The sequence below is a fragment of the Erythrolamprus reginae genome, chromosome Z (genome assembly GCF_031021105.1).
Source record: "Erythrolamprus reginae isolate rEryReg1 chromosome Z, rEryReg1.hap1, whole genome shotgun sequence".
Taxonomy (NCBI): Eukaryota; Metazoa; Chordata; class Lepidosauria; order Squamata; family Dipsadidae; genus Erythrolamprus; species Erythrolamprus reginae.
In genome coordinates this window covers 33,253,255-33,275,088 of record NC_091963.1, presented here as the reverse complement: position 1 = coordinate 33,275,088, position 21,834 = coordinate 33,253,255, and the positions used below count along the sequence as shown (strand labels likewise).

Here is a 21,834-nt window from a genome sequence, read left to right as displayed (position 1 = left end):
GACTAGAACTCACAACCTTAAACACAACACTTCCCTCTTTCTCCCCCATCTCTCTTCAGATTTTTTCAGAGAACCCATATATACAGATTGCTAAAAGAAATATATAAAAACGTTACAATGCAAACTTCATTTTTAATATACACAGTCCACGTTTTATAGTTTTTACAGTAACAGCAAAGCCAGCAGCTCAACCCCAGTACAGTATATAAAACATCCCATTACTTGCATCATATAATGTTCAAAATTTGAAAGCAAAACTTTTTCAGTCACAGTATGTCAAAAATTCCTTTGAAATGCTAGAATTCTGTAAGACCTCATTTCAGAAAGGCAACTTTGGAGAGTTGTTCCCATTCTCTAGAATAGGAGAGAGAACCTGCAAAATATAAAAAAAGATCAGGTGAATTTAAGGGAATCCTTCCAAAATTTACAATCAGATGTAATATTCAATGAGACAGAAGCAGAAACATTGTTTTGATGACCAATAAAATTCCTATATTTAAGTAATTTAAACTAAATTACTTAATTTGATTTAAATTAAATCTAATCAAATGTATCAAATATCTCTCTGCTTATACTTCCAGAGACCAACTATTGTCCATAATGGCAACACTGCCCTAATGTAAGAAACACTGCATTTAATAGAACAGTTTAATTATGGTAATCAAAGGTAGAAATCAACATTTTATTTGATAGTTGTCAATAGTATTTATTCAGTGGAATTATGGGTACCTTAATTCAGAGGTTCAAAATAATTTTATATGGAGACGCAGATTTACAAAAGATAAAATTTGGCCCCTCTATATCTAAGTTTTTTATAATATTTCTGTACTATCTTGATCAAAAACAAAATCTGTATGACTAGCAAAAAAATAGATTAGCTGTGAAATATGATAAGTATTGTTGAAATTTTGTAAAGAAAGCATGGTAGAAGAAGGAACCAGGAACGTTCTCCGATACAAGTCCATTTATCGTTAACAGCAGTGTATTTCATAAATGCAGTTTCAGCTGGCATAATTAAAAAATGAACAATTTTCCAGTGCATTGCTAAGGAGAGTCCAATCATGGGTCAACTCTAGTCAGTTGCTAGGGACTGAGTTTCAATGTATTCAAATTGAAGAGCACCCTTTAGCTTCCTAGCAAGTCAGTTTTTAAAACTCAGTCGTAGTGTAGGGACCAGTGGTGGGCTCCTATGGGTACGGTCAGGTACGCAGTACCAGTAACAAAATTTTGGTCAGGTACATAGTACCGGTAGCAAAATTGGGGGTGTTTTTTTTCTTTTTTCCCCTTCTGGGCTCTGTATATGTTTTTCCAACACAGTAAATGAGATTGAATGTGTATAATTTAAAAAAGCTGTGCGTGTGTGTGTGTACATACACTTTATATAGTAGATAATCAGGGGTGGGCTACTGCCTGGACAGGGGGAGTGCAATGGGGTAGCTAAATGGAGCTCCACCCCAGAACATCCAATTTGCACTGAAAGATGTTGAAACAAAATGCATAAGCCATGCTCACAGTGTAGTAGTAAAATTTTTGGTAGCCCATCACAGGTAGGGGCGTATATTTTTTTTCTCCTGACTAAGTAATCCAGTTGGATTCTCCTTTTGCAGATCCCTCACAACTTCATTTAAAGGTAATAAATTTTTTTGGATGGACAAGGGCTACACAATAGCAAGAACCGCCTCATTTAAACTTCTCTGATGGTCAGACTCCCTGCCCTCTGTGGGCATAACTCCTTAGCCTAGCCGCCATTCCAATAACCTCTGTTTGGAGTCTCTGCCCTTCACGGGCATAACTTCTTGCTTACAGTCAGCTTGGCTTACAGCTATGAAAGTCAGTCCTTCCACTGTGCCAAAACAACAGATCAGCCGGAATCACATGTTTGGGTATTGGGACACTATTTTCCAAAGCGTCTGGCTTCCCGCCATTGCATTTGAACCAAGCAACTCCCTGAAATTCATTGACTTCAGCTGGTGGTTGCCATTTTGGATTCCTGACATCATCTGTTGCTGAGCAGATTCTGGTGGCCATTTTGAATTATGCAGTGGCAGTGATGACCTATTCACAGGCCTATGACTAAGCAATCTTTTTTCCTTCGGGTGCTGAAAGCCCAGGGTCACAACCTTGTTTTTAGACAAACATAGACTTTACTACCTTCCTTCCTACGCCTTCATTTTAAACTGAGCTGCTAGGCAGCTAGAGGACACTCTTCAATTTGAATAAATTAAAACTCAGCCCTTAGCAACAGACTAGACTTGACCCATGATTGGACTTTCCATGCAGTGCACAGAGAAGACCATTCAGGTAAGTCAACAGTAGTTTGTTAAAAAATAATATGGCAGGTAGCTTTTAAAGCACAAGAATTTCTATGGGGATGAGTGGAGCTGGGTGGAGGCCAAAGTAACATGTAGAAATTAAATTGATAAGGAAGAATTATATACAGTATATCCATCCTAAGATAAAATACAGGAAATAGTATAAGGGCAGACTAGATGGACCATGAGGTCTTTTTCTGCCATCAATCTTCTATGTTTCTATGGATTTTCTTTTTGGAAAAGCCATGGAAACCATGGCAAATATATTTTTGAATACACATTTCTTGAAAAGACATCGCAAACTGACAAAGTAATGGTTCTCTGAAAAGAAGAGAAAATGAAAATTTTGAGGTATATCTAAGTTTACTGGACATTGAACATATCCTCTTGATGCCAGCTGGTCTGGTTCTTTTGAGGAGAATATACCAAGAATAGAAATCACAACTCTCAATGCTGTGCTGGCTACCCAATAATACTGATTGGATAGCCAGAAAAAAAAAATCTTCCTATATGGAGTGGGATGGGTTTTTTGCCTGTAGACTCAGTCCATTGTTATATAGTACTTTGCAGCATATCTAATGAAATGCTCACAATTTAGATAAATGAGCTTTTGAGGACAAGGGGGGGCTCTTTACAGTGACCCTGACAGAGAATTTAACAGTGTATTCTAAGCTCAGTGTCCGCGCTCTGCCACAATCTCACAGGTTATGCCTGGAAAGGGACAACTAGGTTTCCAAAGAAAAGTACTTCCTTTTTCAGTTACTTGTGCCAATGCTTTCCAAGGGGTTAACTGGAGAATTGCTTTGAAACTGAGGTAGAAGGTCGCTGGCGGCAACAGCAAAGACTTGCAGGGCCTCCATTAAGAACCTTTTACCCTGCATTTCCCACCAAGGGGATTGTAAACATTGGCTCCCAGCCATAGTCTTCTACAAAACTTCTCTGTCCTGCCAAAATACAAGGATACATGTTTTAATGCAAACAATTATAAGCACATAAGTTACTTTCTAGATTCCAAAGATCATTTCTGTTATAGTAAAAGAAGTTATAGTAAAAGAAGTGGAGGGAGATAAGTTCTCATCCTGATGAAGGAATTTGAAAACAAAAATCTGTTTGTATTTGTTTCATGGCAATTCATATGTAGCTATCTTTTTATGCCAAAACTTTCTTGACTTTGGGAAATAATATAGAATGTTGTAACTTCATTGGTAGCATAAAAGTTATTTTATCTGGTACTTATTAGTAACTTTGCATTCATCTTTGACTTTCAACTTTGAAATGAAGGAAGTTTTCAGAAATCGGTTATTATCAGTTTCAATCAGATATTAATGAACTGTCGTTTATTTCAGAAGCAGCAGCTGAATTCTTAGAATTCTAGAGGCAGCAAAATGAGATTTATATAGAAGGTATTTCAGAAAAGCTATTTCTTGGATTTGAGTTATAAGAAACTGCTGCATCCAGGTCTCATGCAACGTGTTAAAATCAAATAAACTATGTTATGGTTTAGTCATAATACGAATTACCTTCTATATGGGAGACTCATAATTTAGCTAAAACCAAGATTTGAGGTAGGACTGTAACCTTTAATTTGAGACATTCTTGTATAAACGTGCCCCCTTGTTGTGATGTTATAAGAGCACAATCTCATACATAATTCTTAACATACTGAACATACCATATTCAGAAATAATTGCAAGGAATATAAATTATGAAATGATTAAATCTGGTTTCTCCAATGTAATTGAATTTATTTGTTTAACCAATATAAAAATTACGCTTCCTTTACTTTAGCTGTACAGTGGTACCTCTACTTAAGAATGTAATTTGTTCTTGGATCAGGTTCTTAAGTAGAAAAGTTTGTAAGTAGAAGCGATTTTTTCATAGGAATCAATGTAAAAGCAAATAATATATGCACACCCATGAGGAAAGAAATAAAAGCTCGGAATTTGTGTGGGAGGAGGGGGAAGAAGAGGAGGAGGAGAGTCGCTGCCGAAGGAAGAAGGTGAGGTAAGGGGAATCAAATAATCCAAAACTTTAAGGCTTAAAAAAAAAAAAGAGGGGCGAGGAGGCGGCGAGGAGGAGCCGGCACAAAGCTACCTACCCTACACTGTGCCAGAGACAGAAACCCAGGCGGGCGAGAGAGGGGAACCTCCTGCTCCTTTGACCGAAAGGCGGCTGTTGCTACCTGCTTCTTCTTCCTTCCCATGCTGAAGGGCTCCCCTCTCTTCTCGCTCACTTGCTTTGTAGCTGGCGCCTTTCCTTTACGGTTTGGCTGAAGCCGAGTTGATCCGTCCGAGGCGAAGCACCCCCTTTTGCCTTTCTGCGCCCAGATGCTCTGGGAGGCAACCTCACTCCAGGTGTATGGGAGGGAGCACAAGGGAGTCACCACAGCGAAGTGGTTTATTTCCTCTCCAAGTGCCCAGAGAAAGGAAAACACTCCATTCGCTCTGGGCTGCACAAAGCGAAGGAAGCGTTTCATTTCTCTGGGTGCTGGCAGAGGTTTATTCCCTCTCCAAGCGCCCAGAGAAAGGAAAATGCTTCATTTGCTCTGGATTGCCAAAGCCTCCTTAAGCGTCAATGAAAGGCTCCTCTGGCAGCCCAGAAAAGCCCGAGATGGCCTGGATTAAAGGGGGAATGGCAGGAAATTGACCGGGCTTTTGGGCCACTCTCAAATTTCCTGGAAAATTTTTCCAGGCTCGGGTTCTTAAGTAGAAAATGGTTCTTGAGAAGAGGCAAAAAAACCCACCCGGTTCTTATCTAGAAAAGTTCTTAATTAGAGACATTCTTAGGTAGAGGTACCACTCTACTTCATTTGATTTGATAACAGGTCTAAGCTGAGAATCCTTTGCATTAACTAAAACCAGTATGAATATAAGGTCTAATATAAGCAATATATTAACATATTTCACCAACAATTTTGAAAAACTGCTAGCATATTTTTTTACCATCTTAACGTGGGAGGAAAATGCTCAATATTACCTGAAATAATCTAGAGAGAAGCATCCAGATTTCCTGAAAACTAAATAAAGTTTGAAACAAAAACAGAAGTTTCAGCTCCTGGGTGGATATGTAACGTGGTTCTGCCATTGGAAAGAGTGAGTCTGAGTATATGATTGAATCTCTCTTGAAAAAAGTTAACTAGAATCAACTAAAAGGATGCCCCTATTATTCAATTAGAAGACATTCTAACATTGCTTGGTTAATCAAGACCAGAGTCTGGTCCTGGCAGGTTTCAGCTTGCCAGTATCCTAATACATCAGAAGGATGTACAGGTCTATACCGTGGATTGTCCAATTCATCTTTTGACTTGATTAGAAACTGTAGAGCTCCTGCACTGTTGAATAATAGCTGCATGCACATGTTCAGTGCATGAGACTTTATTTTAAAAAACTATGTGGAAAGAAAAAGCTAAAACGGATATACCTATAAATACTCCGAACTACACTAGTGTTCTAAGAAAGTTAGATTTCCTAGAAGTATAACACAGGATTCTGATTAGTGTTTTGGTTTACCCAAATTCATTACCCAAAGGAAATGAATAAGTTTCTTTTTAACTCTTTATATATACAGTATATTTATATATATATATTCATATAGTATATAATCTTTTTTGGGAAGAATGAATGTAAACAAACTAAGCCTTAATAGATATATTATGGAGATTTATGTGTAGAGAAACTTGAAGTAGCCTTAAACAGCTTTGAATTCCCTTTGGGAAACCTAAATGAGCTTATTCATGTTGTTGTTTGTTGTTGCCTATTCTTTTTTTTAATGCTTTCTGTGTGTTGTGAATCATCCAGAGTTATTTGGAATTAGGTGACAAAGTTCAGATAAATATTCATTAAATATTTGGCACATGGCTGGACCACTGTATTATTTTAAGTTTCAGATACTGGTTAAAAGAAAGGATTTCAGAATTCAGGTTTCTAAAAAAAAAAATGTGTTGGTTTTTTTGTCCGTATAGAAATTGTCTAAAATATTAAGATTCTTTTTGTTCAGTTATCAATTTCAGCACATGAATTTAACGTTGCGAAATACATAAAGAAATTCTGTAGCCATAGTTAGAATTTAGATTTACCTATTTTTATTTGTTGCTCTTAAAATCTTTCTTATGATGGGATTACCCCAACATTCCTAAATTCATTCATTAGATAAACAGGATAAACAGCCTTATTATAATAATTTGAAGCAATTAAATTTTAATGAAATCTTCAAAATTATTTAATTTAAAAATGACTTTGATATAACCCATCATGCACTCTGGCAATTTATTAACTTAAGCCATTAGATGTTTTAATTAAGATATTAAGTACTATTGCTATTACTTCTGAAATTCCACATATAAGAGAGATTTTTTAGGATTTACGAAGTTCCTCAGTCAATATATTTTCTTCTTACTTAAAGATATTGGAAAATAATCAATATTTGACTTTTTAAAGACTCATACAATATGAGTTTAAAAATTAATTTACAGAAGTCTTCTTTGATCTTGATGTAAAGTTAATACACCAGCTATATTTGTTTTTTATCGTTCACAGAAAATAATGTTTCATAAGTGTTGGCTGTGAATGCCTTGCTGTCAGATAGAACACAGGAGTTGGAATATTGATTTACCTGACTTGTTGTGTAATCACCAAATTTAGGAATGACAGCAGGATTGTTCAAGATACTTTAAGTTTTTCATTGCATTTCAAAGATGCATATCTCCCCTGGGTCAGAAAATCAAGAGATCAAAAAATTGAGAACCCTTCACATCGAAGGGATGACTACAAAAATTTAAAACATGGGAAGGATAAATCTGCATCTGATTTTTAACAATGTTATTGGTTTTAAATATTTGAGTTTTGAGAAAAACACACGAAAAAGAACTTTCAAGCAGTATGGTCTCATTTTTATGCAGTCATGTGCAGACAAGCCCTTTTTATTTTTTGTTATTTAGTTTGGCATAATAAGATATTTAGTTTTAAAGATTTAAAAATATTGTGGAGTACTTTGTATATTCATATTCATCACATAAAAAATACTGAGCAAAAAGATCCAATATTAAATCTGACCTTATTTGTGAAATTTTAAAGGATTTCAGGAAACAAAAACATATATAAAATTACATTTGTTTTCCAGGGAAAATCTAAGGTTAGATTGCTAATAAAGATGAACCATCACTTATATTTAAGAATATTGATTAAAAGTTAATAAGTTCAAAAACAGGTTTTGATAATTTAAGCAATACATTAATAGTTTTAATTTATTTCAGGACAACAGTTATGCTTAAGACTTTTGAATAATGCAATCAATAAAATAAGATGGCTTTCAGTATGGAACATAACAATCCAATTTATTTAAAATAACAAAATTGTGGTGGATAAATGAAATCTTATAGAGCAACCCCCCCATCCCGGCTGTGACCTTTTAAAACAGCCGCGCGGCTTCCCAGCAGCCTCCGAACGGTTCAGAAAAAAATTGCCTCTTCTTACGAACTTTTTTCGTGATACGAACGCCAAACCCAAACTTCCGCGTTTGGCGTTCGGAGGCTGCTGGAAAGTCCCGCCGCCTGGCTGTCACCTTTTAAAACAGCCGCGTGGCTTCCCAGCAGCCTCCGAACGGTTCAGAAAAAAATTGCCTCTTACGAACTTTTTTCGTGATACGAACGCCAAACCCAAACTTCCGCGTTTGGCGTTCGGAGGCTGCTGGAAAGCCCCGCCGCCCGGCTGTCACCTTTTAAAACAGCCGCGCGGCTTCCCAGCAGCCTCCGAACGGTTCAGAAAAAAATTGCCTCTTCTTACGAACTTTTTTCGTGATACGAACGCCAAACCCGAACTTCCGGGTTTGGCATTCGGAGGCTGCTGGAAAGCCGCACGGCTGTTTTAAAAGGTCACAGCCGGGCTGGGGGGCTTCCCAGCAGCCTCCGAACGCCAAACCCGGAAGTTCGGGTTTGGCGTTCGTATCACGAAAAAAGTTCGTAAGAAGAGGCAAATTTTTTCTGAACCCCGGGTTCGTATCTTGAGTTGTTCGTAAGACGAGGGGTTCGTATCTTGAGGTACCACTGTACTAGGATGTAAATACATTTAAATTCATTTTTGAATTTTATTTATTTTTGTATTTAAATTAAATTTTAATACAACGAATTAGCTTTAATTGGTTTATTTTTTAATAATGTGCAGCTTATATATCAAAAGGTATCCCAATACGTATCTATTTAATTTGGTATGGATCTGGGCACAAAACTGTACAGATGATCTTCAGCATACGACCACAGTTGATCCCAGAATTTATGTTGATAAGTGAAAAATGATTTAAGTGGACTTTCTCCCATTTTGCGACTTTTCTTCCCACATTTGTTAAGTGAATCACTGCAGTTGTTAAATTAGTAACATGATTGTTAAGTGAATCTGACTGCCCAATAGATTTTGCTTGTCAGATAGTCACAAAAGATGGCCACATGAATCTATATAACCATCATAAATATGAATCAGTTGTCAAGCATCTGAGTGTAAATTGTGTGGATAGTGCAACGGTCATAAGTATAAAAAATGATCATAAATGACTTTTTCAGGATTATTCATTCATTCAACTTCTATGCTGCCCAATCCCGAAGGACTCAATTTAACTTTGAACGGTCACTAAGTAAACTGTTGTAACTTAAGGACTATCTGCATTATATAACATATTTGCAAGCAGTATGAGCTTTAGGTTTAGGATGTAGTAACTCTTAACTTGGCGAAGCAATGGAAGTGATGTGCTGGTGCCTAGAGGCTGTTAGGGTCTGGATGGTTGTCAATAGGCTCAAACTCAACCCTGACAAGACAGAGCGACTGTGGGTTTTGCCTCCCGAGGACAATCCCACCTGTCCTTCCATTACCCCAAGGGGGGGAATTATTGACACCCTTGGAGAGGGTCCGCAACTTGGGCATTCTCTTCAATCCGCAGCTGACTTTAGAATATCTTTCAGCTGTGGCGAGGAGGGCATTTCACAAGTTGCGGCCCTATTTGGACAGGGAGTCCCTGCTCACAGTCATTCACGCCCTTATCACCTCAAGGTTCGACTACTGCAACATGTTCAACTTTCTACATGGGGCTAACTCTGAAGTGTGTTCGGAAACTTCAGATCATGCAGAATGCGGCCGCGCAAGCATCATGGGTCTTCCCAGATATGTCCATGTTTCATCAATACTCCGCGGCCTGCATTGGTTTCTGATTAGTTTCTGGACACAATTCAAAGTATTGATGTACTGTAAGGCCCTAGATGACATCGGAACAGAATACCTATGGAACCGCCTTCTGCCACATGAATCCCAGTGGCTGATTAGGTCGCATAGAGTTGGCCTTTTCTGGGTCCCATTGACTAAACAATGTTGTCTGGTGGGCCCTAGGGGAAGAGCCTTCTCTGTGGTGGCCCCGGCCCTCTGGAATCAACTCCCTCTGGAGATTTGAACTGCCTCCACCCTCCTCGCCTTCCGCAAGAACCTGAAGATCTATCTATGACGCCAGGCATGGGGCAATTAATGTATCCCCCTCTCTGACCATTAAGAATTATGTGTGGTTGTGACTACATAGTATTGATTGTTTTTTAAGATAGTGGGTTTTTAGTCTACGGAGAGAGGCGGCATACAAATCTAGTAAGTAAGTAAGTAAGTAAGTAACTAAGTAACTAAGTAAATACATAAATAAAGTTTTAAATATTAGATTTGTATTGTACTGTTTTATTGCTGTTGTGAGCCGCCCCAATTATTATTATTATTATTATTATTATTATTATTATTATTATTATTATTATCTATAGTAAAGTAAAGTAAATTGTTTTAGCATATCAGCAATATTAAAAATGATGGTACACGAGTAATCATTTTATTGAATGCAGGCTGTCCCCAACTTACAACCATTCAAAATTACAATGGCACTGAAAATATGACTTATGACAGTTTTTCACGCGTTTGCAGCATCCTAATGATCATGTAAACAAAATTCATATGCTTGGCATCCGGTTTATATTTATGACCCTTGCTATGTCCAAAGGTTATGTGATCACCTTTTGTTACCTTCTCACAAGCAAAATCAATGGGAAAGCTAGATTCACTTAGCAGCCAGACTATTAATTTGTCAAATGTAGTGATTCACTTAACAACTCTGGCAAGCAAGGTCATAAAATGAGGCAAAATTAACTTAACATATGTTTCACTTAACAGCATAAATTTTGGGGTGAATTGTGGTCATAAGTTGAGGACTACCTGTAATCGTCATATCAAAAAGTTCAAAAACAATACAGAAAGAACAGTGGGATACATTCACAATAAACTGTCACCCCTACAGTTAAATCCAATCTGTTCTAATCAAACTAGAGCAGTGATGACGAACCTTTTTTCCCTCGGGTGCTGAAAGCACACACATGCAACAGCACGCATGTGCATGCCCACACCTATATGCGCGTGTGGCTCCCATCATTGCCCCACCCCATGCATGTGCATGCAAACACTCCCGCATGTGCGCATGACCTCCCATGCCCCGCTTTGGGCCTAGCAGGCCTCCCTAAAGCTTCCGGAGTCTGGAAATGGCCATTTCCGGACTTCTGGGAGAACTGTTTTTCGCCATCTCAGAGCCTCCGCCTGAGCCCTGTACAGTGGTACCTCATCTTATGAACGCCTCTTCTAACGAACTTTTCAAGATACGAACCCGGTGTTTAAGATTTTTTTGCCTCTTCTTCCGAACTACTTTCACCTTACGAACCCAAGCAGCTGCTGCTGGGATGAAGGGGTTTCTTTCCCCCCCTTTTTTTAAGAAAGAAAAGGGAGGGGCAGCTTGGGGGAGGAAAGATTTTGCAGAGAACAACGTGCTTGCAAAGGCACTGAAAGGGTGTCTTTAAGAAAGAAAAGGGAGGGGCAGCTTGGAGGAAAGATTTTGCAGAGAATAATGTGCTTGCAAAGGCACTGAAACGGTGTCTTTTGAAGAAAGAAAAGGGAGGGGCGCCCCCTTGCCTTTCTTCCTTCCCACTCACCCTTTAGCCTAGCCTTGCTTCTTCCACCCGCCCCCTTTAGCTGCTCCTCCCTGCCCTCTGTTCGCCTCCCTTCTAAAGTTTGGGATTTTCCTGAAGGATTTGCACGCATTATTTGCTTTTACATTGATTCCTATGGGAAACATTGTTTCATCTTACGAACTTTTCACCTTACAAACCTCCTCCTGGAACCAATTAAGTTCGTATGATGAGGTACCACTGTACTTACCTGGGATCCAAAATGGGCCATGTGGAGACTTCTGGGAGGAGAAGCATAGGCAGGGTCAGACGAAAATCATATGCTGAGTCCCGGTGCTGACCTAGGGCAACGGTTCGTGTGCCTGCAGATATGGCTCCATGTGCACTACCTGTGGCACACATGCCATAGGTTCACCATCACGGACCAAGAGTCGGCAAAATGATCTTTGATATAAAAATTATATCTTGTTATAATGTTCAGGTTATTCCCTGCATAAAGTTCCCTCTTGAAATGTGAGAACCAGGAACCTGTTTCTGTATAAGCAATTTGTACTTTGGCATTAACCTGAAAAAACACACACGGTTGCCAGGTTTTGCATGGTGGCATGCAAAATCAGGCAAAGAATAATTAAGAACAATTGGATTTTCCTGAGTATGAATAGCCAGAAAGGGCTCAGTCTCACTATTAACCTTTACTTTTAGAGGGACATTCTATGTCAGCTATTGTACTATATTATTCTCAGGTTTGTACAAGTTTCTGTAAGACAAATATATAATTCTTAACTTTTGATTAATTTTATTGCTTTTATTGCTGTCTTTTTTGGGGTGCTTATATCTATGTGTCTATGTGCAGCATTTGCATGGTATTGCATTATATTATCCATGGTGGTAATTTTACTTTTTTTCTTGCTGTATATGTGTATCCTGAGCAAGTTTTTTTAGAATATTTTGATGGATTTTGTAATGAGATTACCTGACCTGATTTAATCTCTTTATCACAAGACCCATTATAAGGCTCACTGATGACTCACAGTTGACCCATCACAAGATCCTCACTTGACACACCCACACCTGAAGCCCCTATAAACAGAAGAACACTGACATTCATACCCCCAAACTACACTGAAATATTACCTAGCCTAATGATGAAATGTTCAGAAACCAACCCACAAGCTTGGAGAGTGAACTTTCACCCTCATATTCTGCATTTATCTCTTTCTAAACTTTCATAAAAAATACCATCACTAGCTTGCCCCTTTCAGTCCAAATTTTGTCCTTAATTTAATTTAATTAATTGTCCTTAATCAGATCTCTTTTTGCTCAGCTTTACCCTGTTTTATTTGGGGGTGGGGAGAGATTGACCCTTTCCTTTATCAAAAAGTAAAATATGTAATCAAAATCATTCAGAAGAGGAAGTTCTATGGTAACTGTTGAATTCACCATATCCTGTCTTATGCATCATTTTCATTTCTGCTTCTCTGTAACTGAATGGATTATCCATAAATTTTTGTTTGGTTTGGGGATGAGACAGAAGGAAATGTTCTTAATGAATCACACATATTCTATTGCATGACTGCGGGGAGGGGGATTTCCCCCCAAGAGAACAATCTTAGCAGCAAGAACATTTATCTGTGGTTATTCTATGCAAGTTCCGTGAATTTAAGTGGGCAGTTTTGGTCATCTTGAATATCAAACATAAAGTATTTATATACTTGAGATAATTGCATTCATTAAAAATGATCATGTTTCCTTAGTTTGGTGCCCTCTGAATATAGCTGCTCTAGACTGAAGGTTAATTAATTAATGCACAGTTTCATTTAAATAAATCTTTATAAGATAAAATTTTGCTGAGACCTATCCATCAATCAGCACTTTCTTCAATCAATTTTGTTGGGAATAAAGTTGGGGAAAGTATTTTCTCAGTATTTAAAATGCACATTTTGTACTGTGAAATTGTTTATTCCTTCTCTGCTAAGATAGCACTTGCAATAGAAATTGTTCTCCTCAACATTGATCTTCTCTGGGAATTCAGCATCTATGGAAAGCAATGGGTGAAAGATATTGTAGAATATGTAAATGTTAATAAATATGATGATATCATAGGATACAAATCAATGGTGGGTTGCTACCGGTTCACCCCGGAGCAGGTGCCCAGATGTCATCATGGAGGATTTGAACATGCACAGAAGGTTATGTGCATGTGCAGAAAGTTCTGTGCATGTGCAAAAGGTTCTGTGCATGCGCAGAAGAGCTGCATGCGAGCAAAGTGCGCACACACTCAAAATTCCAAACTGGTAGTGAAGGCAAGTGAAACTCACTACTGATATAAATCTACAAATTTATTCCCATTTTATATCACTTTGTAAATCACTGAAATATTCCATACATATTACCATCTGTGATGTTAAAGAGATTGGAAAAAACAAAAATTGTAAATGATGTTAGCTATTCTATGAAGCAAGCCATGAAAGGAAATACTTTATGACTAACGATCATTTCACAGGGATCACCTAAGACCACAGGAAAAGACAAATTTCCCATGGTGTTAGGAACTAAAGCTTCTATTCTGGGGCCTTGGAACATATTTTTACAATCAGGCATTTACAGTGGGGGTGTCCCTCTGACCTTCCTGCCAATCAGCTTAAAGCTCTGTTGAGACTTATGGTTGGGGGGGTCATCACAACATGAGGAACTGTATTAAGGATTCGCGGCATTAGAAAGAACCACTGCATTATGTGAATGGATGTAGAATATTACAGTAGTCCCTCGCTATACCGCGCTTCACCTACTGCGGCTTCACTTCATCGCGGGTTTTCAAGAAGTATTAATGAGAAAAATCATTCGCGGATCTTCGCTGGTTCGCGGGTTTCTGAGGAAGTCGATCGGCAGATTTAAACAGCCCGCTGAACTCGATCGGCAGGTTTTTCAAAAAAAATATATCTAAAATTGTAAATACTGTATTTAAATACTGTATCTAAAATAAATACTGTGTGGGAAGGGTTTTTAAACACTTAAAACAATGAAAACTTACCAAACAATTACAATATAAATACTTAAATAAGTATTATCAGTCGATAAATTCGCCATTGCGGATTTCACCTATCGTGGCCGGGTCTGGAACGTAACACCAGCGATAGGTGAGGGACTACTGTAAATGGTTTAATTTTATTGTTGCAAACGTATATTCGAAACCAGGATGGCAAACTAATGGCACACATGGCACGTAGAACCATATCTGCTGGCACGCGAGCCGTTGCTCTAGCTCAGTTCCAGCACACATGTGGACACCTGCCAGCTCATTTTTAACTTGCATGGAGACTCTGGGAGGGCATTATCGGCTTATAGAGGGCCTCCAGGGGGGGCAGGAGAGGGTGTTTGTGCCCTCCCCAAGCTCCAACAAAGCCTCTGGAACATGGGGATGGTAAAAAAATGGGCCTACTAGGTCCACCAGAAGTCAGGAAATAGGGGGCTGGGGCTCTTGGGGAGCATTGAATTTGAGTGTGGGCAAGCATGCATGTGCACTATGTTGGCACTTGAGGAAAAAAAGGGTTTGCCATTCCTGATCTAGAACATGGATGTCCCAACATTTTGGCTTTCCTACGCTACATTGAATGAATTGTCTTGGGCCATATATAAAATATATAATATTGTTAACATATATAAATAACAATCTTCCTTTATTTTTTGTAATATTTTGTGAGCAGCATGATTGTCTAGGGTCTTCAGGTGGTGGTTTGGACACATCTGCTCTAGATTATCTGTCTGTCTGTCTGTCTACCTATCATTTGTTGTCGTCGTCTCATTTTACTTCACAAAACAGAAACTGCAAAGTATCTTTTCCCAAATTTCATTAAGCCAGGGGAAAAAACAACTACAGTGTAATAGTCTATTTGAACATCTTTCAAGAGGAAGAGAAATTTTTAACATTTCACCTGGTAAAATATTCTGTAACGGTTGGCCTTCGTAAATATAGGTACTACAGAAATCATTTTCTTTCCTTTTTATTTGTTCCTTTCATTTGAGATTTTGATTATTCTGAGCAACTAAGTGTAAATGCAGTGGTCATAAATCTTTACATGGGAATGAATAAAACAATGACTGAAAATTGTAACATGTCTTTTGGGGCTTTCTGTGCCATAGTTCTATGGAATACAATCTCAGACATGTTGTGAGCTTGTACTGTTCAAAAACTCTTCCAAATCACACGACGTCAGCTGGCTTGGGGAACCAAGTCAACCTATTTCTCATTCCGTGCTGGTTTGTTTAAAACTAGAGCATAGCTTTTTCTCTTTTTGTATAGCAGTATCGCAACCACCCTTACTTGACGGCCATTTTGTCTTTCCTCAGAAAGACACCTTTTGAGTGCCACTGTAACTTCTGATACTTGCCAAACAAATAGTTGTAAATTGAAGGCACTTCCAAATCTGTTATGGTAGGGAAGTGTCTTCTCTATTTAAGAATACTTTTTCAGCAGAGGGTTAAAACCTGCATGATATTCATTTTAAATAAATTCTATTTTCCTATTTCCTTTTCTTAATAATTTCAAACGCTGTAAAAAGCTAAATTTATTCATGTTTAGCTATAGTAAATTATACTGTTCATGTTTTACTGTTCATAGTTTGCAGTTCCTCATATTAATACATTTAGAAGATTTATTTTCTTCTGTTTTAAAATTACTGATTGTTTCTAAAAGAAGGTATGATGAGACTAGCATGCAAAAACTTTTTAAGGCAACCTAACAATTTGTCTAAATAATACCTTAGTATTTCCTTTAATTGCTATTTCATAATGTCTACTTTGTATATGTTTTGTATGTTTTAATCTAACTTCAGATGACCGCTAAATTGAAAAATATTTTTCTAGGACATTGATACTATTGCTTTAATTAAAAGTAACATCTTCAAGAAAAAAAATTAAATTCAACTATAAGTTTTAAGACTGCAATTATATTTTCCCCTTCTCATTTGTAACTTCTTCAAACTTTTATCTAGTTGTGCATCTCAAAAAAACTGTTGCAGACTGTATTTCCTGTGGTGTTTCCAGATCAAAGGTTTATTGTACAGTCCTTTAACATTAAATTTTACTATTCCCTCTATTTCCTAATATTAAAAAATACATGAAGGAATATAAAATAAAACAATTGCTGACTAATAAATTTTATTTAATAGCCTTTAAATCCTTTACCTGGAAGCATTCCTAAAGTTCTTCATTTGTAAAATGTTTCCTTTTTTAAAAAAACAAAAGATTTTTATTAAGAGTTTTTAAAAGGACAAATTATGATATATACAAAGAAAAGAAAAGAATACATTGGGGGGGGGGGACAAAAAACTCCCACAAACATATATACATATGTAACTATAGCATCTTACAGTACAACTTTGCATACTTAAATCAGAAAGAGAAAAACATCACAGTTCTATCCTGTCTTACTTTCATACAATACTCACTAATTAGAACAACAACAGAGTTGGAAGGGACCTTGGATATCTTAAAACCCATCTCTGCTGTCAGGCATGGGGGAACTGAGACATCTCCCCTTGCCTATGTAGTTTTATGTATGGTATGCTTTTTAAATAATGGGGTTTTTAGGCTCTTAATGTTAAATTGTTATTTAGACTTTTAATATTAGATTTGTTATTGTATATTGTTTTATCACTGTTGTGAGCCGTCCCGAGTCTTCGGAGAGGGGCAGCATACAAATCTAATTAATAATAATAACAACAATAATAACAACAATAATAATAATAATAATAATAATAATAATAATAATAATAATAATAATAATAATCTTCTAGTCCAACTCTCTGCTTAGGCAGAAAACCCTTCATTACTTCAGACAAATGGTTATCCAACATCTTTTTAAAAACTTCCAGTGTTGGAGCATTCGTAATTTCTGGAGGCAATCTATTACACTGATTAATTGTTTTAACTGTCAGGAAATTTCTCTTTAGTTCTAAGTTACTTCTATCCCTATTTAGTTTCCACCCATTGCTTCTTGTTCTACCCTCAGGTGCTTTGGAGAATAGGTTGATTCCTCCTTCATTGTAGCAACCCCTGAGATATTAAAACACTACTATCATGCCTCCCCTGGTTGTCCTTTTCATTAACTAGACATACCCAGTTCCTGCAGCCGTTCTTCATATATTTTAGCCTCCAGTCCCCAATCATCTTTATTGCTCTTCTCTGTACACTTTCTAGAGTCTCAACATTGTTTTTGCATTGTGGCAACCAAAACTGAATGCAGTATCCCAAGTGTGGCCTTACCAAGGCATTGTAAAGTGGTATTAACACTTTGTGTGATCTTGATTCTATCCCTTTGTTAATGTAGCCTAGAACTGTACAGTGGTACCTCTACTTACGAACGCCTCTACTTACAAACTTTTCAAGATACGAACTGGGTGTTTAAGATTTTTTAACCACTTCTCACGAACCATTTTCTACTTACAAACCCGAGTCAGCGCCACTGGGATGCTCCGCCTCCAGACTTCCGTTGCTGGCCGAAGCACCTGTCATTCTGCAGGGATCCCCCTTTGCTTCCCTGCCCACCCGCCCCCCCTGCTGGGAATGCAGCAGAATGCCTGCAGCAAAATGACTGGCGCTTTGGCCAACAATGGAAGTCCAGAAGCAGAGCATCCCAGCAGCGCCGGCAAGCGGGGGAAAGCAAAGGGAGATCCCTGCAGCAGAATAAAGAAAAAAAATAAAGAAATCTATTTGGAAGAGATCGTTTGGGGGTGGGAGAAAAAGGGAGGCAAGTACACATTGAGCTCATAAAGTAGAGAAATCTGTTTGGAAGAGATTGTTTTGGGGTGGGAGAAAAAGGAAGGCAAGTGCACATTGAGCTTATAAAGTAAATAAATCTGTTTGGAAGAGATCGTTTTGGGGTGGGAGAAAAAGGAAGACAAGGACACATTGAGTTCATAAAGAAGAGAAGCTGTTTGGAAGAAATCATTTTAGGGTGGGAGAAAAAGGAAGACAGGGACACATTGAGCTCATAAAGAGATTGTTTGAAGAGAGATTGGGCACAGAACATAGCAGCAGGCAAGAGATCGGGCGTAGTAGAGATTGCCTTCCTTTTTCTCCCACCCGAAAACGATCTCTTCCAAACAGATTTCTTTACTTTATGAGCTCAATGCGTGTTTGCCTTCCTTTTTCTGCCACCCCAAAACGATCTCTTCCAAACAGATTTCTCTTCTTTATAAGCTCAATGTGTCTTCAAAGTGCCCCTTGCCTGCTGCTTCATTCTCCGCCCGATCTCACTTCCAAAATAACCTCTCACCTGCCGCTTCCTCCAGTCGCCATTTTTTTTTTAAGCCTTAAGGTTTTGGATTTTCCTAATTGGTTTGCACGCATTATTCGCTCTTTATATTGATTCCTATGGGAAAAATTGCCTCTTCATACAAACCTTTCTACTTACGAACCAGGTTAAGTTCGTAAGTAGAGGTAACACTGTATTAGCCTTTTTTTCAGCTCTGCTGCATATTTCTGGCTCATATTTAAATGATTGTCCAGTAGGACTCCAAGATCCCACTCACAGTTATTACTGTTGAACAATGTACCACATATACTGTACCTATGTATTTTGTTTTTCTTGCCTAAATGTAGGACCTTACTTTTTTCACCATTGAATTTTATTTTGTTAGATAGCATCCAAAGTTCAGGTTTGTCAAGACCCTTATGTATTTTGAGCCTATCTTCTGGCGTATTGTCTATTCCTGTCAGTTTGGTGTCATCTGCAAATTTGATGAGTCCCCCATCTATCCACTCATCCAAGTTATTGATAAAGATACTGAAGATTACTGGTCCTAAAACAGAGTCTTGGGGTACTCCACTGCATACATCCCTCCATGTAGACACAGTTCCATTGAGCACTTTGAGTGCAGCTGGTTAGCCAGTTTTGAATTCATCTGGTGGTGTCCATCCCACATGTTTCTACTTTATGTAGTAGTAGGTTTGTTTGTTTGTTTGTTTATTTATTTATTATTTCTTATATGCTGTAAAACTCCTGAAGGGCGACTTCCAATGAATAAAAAACAATACATAAAAACAGTATAAAAGACCCCATCCACATACATACTCTCAGTCATATTCCTAGGAATCTAGGATTCCATTCACTCAACAGTTCCAGGCCTGCTGGAATAGCCAGGTCTTTGTGGCTTTATGGAAGGTGGTGAGGTGGGAAGAGTGCACATCTCTGGAGGCAGTTGGTTCCATAGAGTCAGAGGCCCAACGGAGAAGGCCTTCCCCCTAGACCTGCCAGCCAACATTGTTTGGTTGATGGGACCCAGAGAAGGCTGACTGTGGGCTATTATCATCCTCTGCAAAGTATGCGGCAGAAGGTGGTCCCAAAGATAGTCTGGTCCTGATCCATGTAGAGTTTTATAGGTGATAACCAATACGTTGAATTGCATTTGGAGACCAACTAGCAACCAGTGCAGCTCTCAAAGCATCAGTGTTATATGCATGAATCTGGACATACCCATAAAAGCTCACTCACGTGGCTGCATTTTGTACCAGCTGTAGTCTCTGAACGCTCTTCAAGAGTAGCCCCATGTAGAGTATATTGCAGTAGTCAAGGCAAGAGGTGATAAGGGCATGAATGACTGTGCAAAGAGCTCCTGGTCCAGATAGGGCTGCAACTGGTGCACAAGATGAACCTGTGCAAAAGTCCTCCAGTCACTACCAAGAGATGTTTGTTTGTTGTATTTATATGTCGCTCACTACAAAATGGACTCAGAGTGGCTAACAGCAATCATAAATACAACAGCAATAAAAATATAACAATAAAATCAACAATGCAATTAAAATAATGTCATTAAAAAAAAACATACATACTTGCAGTCAATCCTACGTTATGGTCTATTTTGTCAAATGCCTTACTGAAATCCAAGGAAACTACATCAACAGCATTCCTCTGGTCCACTAATTTTGTCACTTTGTTAAAGAATGCAATAAACTTAGTCTGGTATAATCTGTTTTTGACAAACCAATATTGGCTTTTGGCTATTACTTTATTTACTTCTAGTTATTCATTGATTTGCTGCTTGATTATCTTTTCCAAAATCTTCCCTGATATTGAGGTCTGGCTGATAGTTTCATAGAATCATAGAGTTGGAAGGGACCTCCAGGGTAATCGGATCCAACCCCCTGGATCTGCCCCCCCCCCCTTTTTTGAAGATTGGAACTACATCAGCTCCTTTCCAGTTCTCTGGCAGTTCCCCAATGCTCCAGGATCTTTTAAAGATATGGTTCTGAGATCTCATCTTCCTGTTCCTTCAGAATCTTGGGGTGTAATCGATCTGGTCCTGGTGATTTGAATTCATCTAGGGAAGACAGGTGTTCACTTACTATTTTCTTCCCTATTTTAGCTTGTTTTGTAATATGTTTTTTGTGATGCCATTTTTGATAGGATGGAATGTTTTTTCCCCTTTAGGTAAAGACAGATGCAAAAAAATGTTTTTCTGCTTCTTTGAAATGTCTTTAATTAAACTATATTTCTAATGATATACCTTTTATTTTGCAGGTTGTTACTTTGTGGTATAGAGCTCCTGAAGTTCTGCTTCAATCCAGTTATGCAACACCAGTTGATCTTTGGAGTGTAGGTTGCATATTTGCAGAAATGTTCCGTCGCAAGTAAGCACTAATTTAAATGCTTAATATACGGAGGAAAAAAATAGCTTCATTTATAGTATATACTATGTAATCTATATTATAATACTAATTATATTATATTATATGAACTATTATTTTGCTTAATATATTGATTAATTGATTGATTGATTAATTTACTTAAAAATGTCTTCATCAGACCAGATTTTAGGATGTAATAATATAGTAGTAGTAGTAGTATATTATTTAAAACAATATAGTTCAGAAATTCATGGTGCAACAGCAAGTAAAAATGTAAAGGTAGGCTGGAATGTATGCACGTTGGGTAAGTTTGGAAAATAAAAATGTTAGAACCTGGCATTGTATAATTGTAAAATAGAAGCCATAGGAAGTCTATAAGTAAGATACTCCAAAGTAATATTCAGTTATTAGTCCAAAATATTGAACTTGTCAGAATATTTAACAGTAAGCTAAAGAAACATTGTCTATCTGCAGTACCTATTTCCTCTGCTCTCCTCCATTTTTATCCATTCCTTTGTAACATTTAGATGGTCACTAGAAATCCATCAGATCTGAAGTTGAGTGTCTGACAGTTGTTTTATATTTTCTTTATGTTCCAAACAGTGCTTCTGTTGAAATTTATATACCCCATATTCATAATGAGGCTTTTGGATATGATTTCTGAAATATATTCTTGTGAGTGATCCTTGTCCACTTCAGGTCATGTCTGATTTGGAAGAGGATGAGCCAGGCCCCTCAGGGTATCCTGGACTAGACGAAGCCTGCGAGCAGAACATATATTATCTTGGAGAGAGACATATTTTTGAATTCATAGTATGGGATTCCCAAATTGTTTCCTATAGAAACAAAACACATGGGGACTCCTGGGAGGGGGTAAGGGGTTGGGATAGGTAGACCCAGCCAAGAGGTGGATTTGGTGGTTCTACAAACTGC

At 37.9% G+C, this 21,834-nt stretch overlaps 1 protein-coding gene across 10 annotated transcripts in view; it reads left to right on the top strand.

The window, feature by feature from the left end:
• The window catches only part of CDK6 (cyclin dependent kinase 6), a 185,341-nt gene that overhangs the window by 93,495 nt on the left and 70,012 nt on the right, over positions 1 to 21,834 (top strand). For all 10 annotated transcript variants that reach the window (XR_011556962.1, XR_011556961.1, XM_070729591.1 and 7 more), the window contains one exon: positions 20,795 to 20,904. Coding sequence is in view for 8 of the 10 variants with exons in the window: in XM_070729591.1 (XP_070585692.1) it covers positions 20,795 to 20,904 (110 nt within the window). In the remaining 2 variants the exon portion in view is untranslated. The remainder of the gene's footprint in view (positions 1 to 20,794; positions 20,905 to 21,834) is intronic.